Source organism: Aplysia californica, unplaced genomic scaffold, assembly GCF_000002075.1.
Source record: "Aplysia californica isolate F4 #8 unplaced genomic scaffold, AplCal3.0 scaffold00868, whole genome shotgun sequence".
Taxonomy (NCBI): Eukaryota; Metazoa; Mollusca; class Gastropoda; order Aplysiida; family Aplysiidae; genus Aplysia; species Aplysia californica.
In genome coordinates, this window is record NW_004798138.1 from 299,180 (window position 1) to 300,365 (window position 1,186).

At 48.7% G+C, this 1,186-nt stretch overlaps 1 protein-coding gene across 1 annotated transcript in view; it reads left to right on the forward strand.

The window, feature by feature from the left end:
• The window catches only part of LOC118478713, a 3,559-nt gene extending 2,535 nt beyond the window's left edge, over positions 1-1,024 (forward strand). The window contains exons 2-3 of the mRNA XM_035972829.1: positions 109-261; positions 746-1,024. Of these exons, the coding sequence (XP_035828722.1) occupies positions 109-261; positions 746-1,024 (432 nt within the window). The remainder of the gene's footprint in view (positions 1-108; positions 262-745) is intronic.
• The last annotated feature ends 162 nt before the right edge of the window (positions 1,025-1,186 follow it).

Here is a 1,186-nt window from a genome sequence, read left to right on the forward strand (position 1 = left end):
ACAATATTAATAATATATAATATAACATTATGAACACATTTCTGTTGCTTCTATTTTATGTTCACTGTCTACACTGACCTGTTTATTCCTCCCCGCTCCGTCCGTCAGTCGTTCCGGCGTGAGTACGAGCGTGCAGTTGTGTACCTGACGTCTGCTGTCTTGGTGCTCACGCTCGCCACAAACCTGGACCTGGTCAGAGCTCTGGCTAGGTACAAGGTCAAGGTCAGAGAGAGGAGGCAGCCAGGCAGTCGGGTCAGCGACGTAAGTCTCTCTCATGTGGTCGCTTTTAAAGACAAGCGGGCTAACCCAGATTTCAGGGATTTCCTTCCACCAAAAGTGGGCATTGCCCTACCTATAGGAGAAGTTTGGTTTCATTGGTGGGTATATTTGTTCGGTTATAGAGAAAATTCTTCTTGTGTTTTATAGAGACTGAACAAGGGATAAAAACTTTACCTTCGATTTTCTCAAAACAGCATTTTTCGGGATAGCCCCCTTGTGCTTAAAAGCGACTTTAATATGTAGTACGAATATTGCTCTAGCCACAAACACAGCCGTCATGATGATGATGAAGATGATGATGATGATGATGATGATGATAAACTTTTTGAGCATTACAAAATTTTGAAAATCTAGTCTCCACCAGTTTTTTTGCTTTTTTAAAATCTTTGAACTGTCAACAATGCTGCTGCTGCTGCTAATGATGATGATGATGATGATGATGATAACGATGACAACATGCCCCCAGGTAAACATCACCGTTGCCATCATCGCCCTGGTGTTCCTGCAGACGCCACACAGCGCCGCCATGAACGTGCTGGCCACGCTCTCCCTGGAGGGTTTCCATGGCAACGTGGCGTCCTTCACGCGTGCCCTCGTCACTGTCCGTTTGCTCTACGTCACCAACAGCGCGCTCAACTGCCTCACCTACTGCCTCCTGTCGCGCCGGTTCAGAGGTCACTTCGCCAGCACCTACCGCCCACTCTGCACACTACGTCATCGTCTGCGCGCTCTACGTCACCAATAGCGCGCTCTACGTCACCAACAGCGTTCTCTGCGTCATCGTCTGCGCGCTCTACGCCACCAATAGCGCGCTCTACGTCACCAATAGCGTGTTCTACGTCACCAATAGCGTGCTCTACGTCACCAATAGCGCGCTCTACGTCACCAATAGCGCGCTCTACGTCAC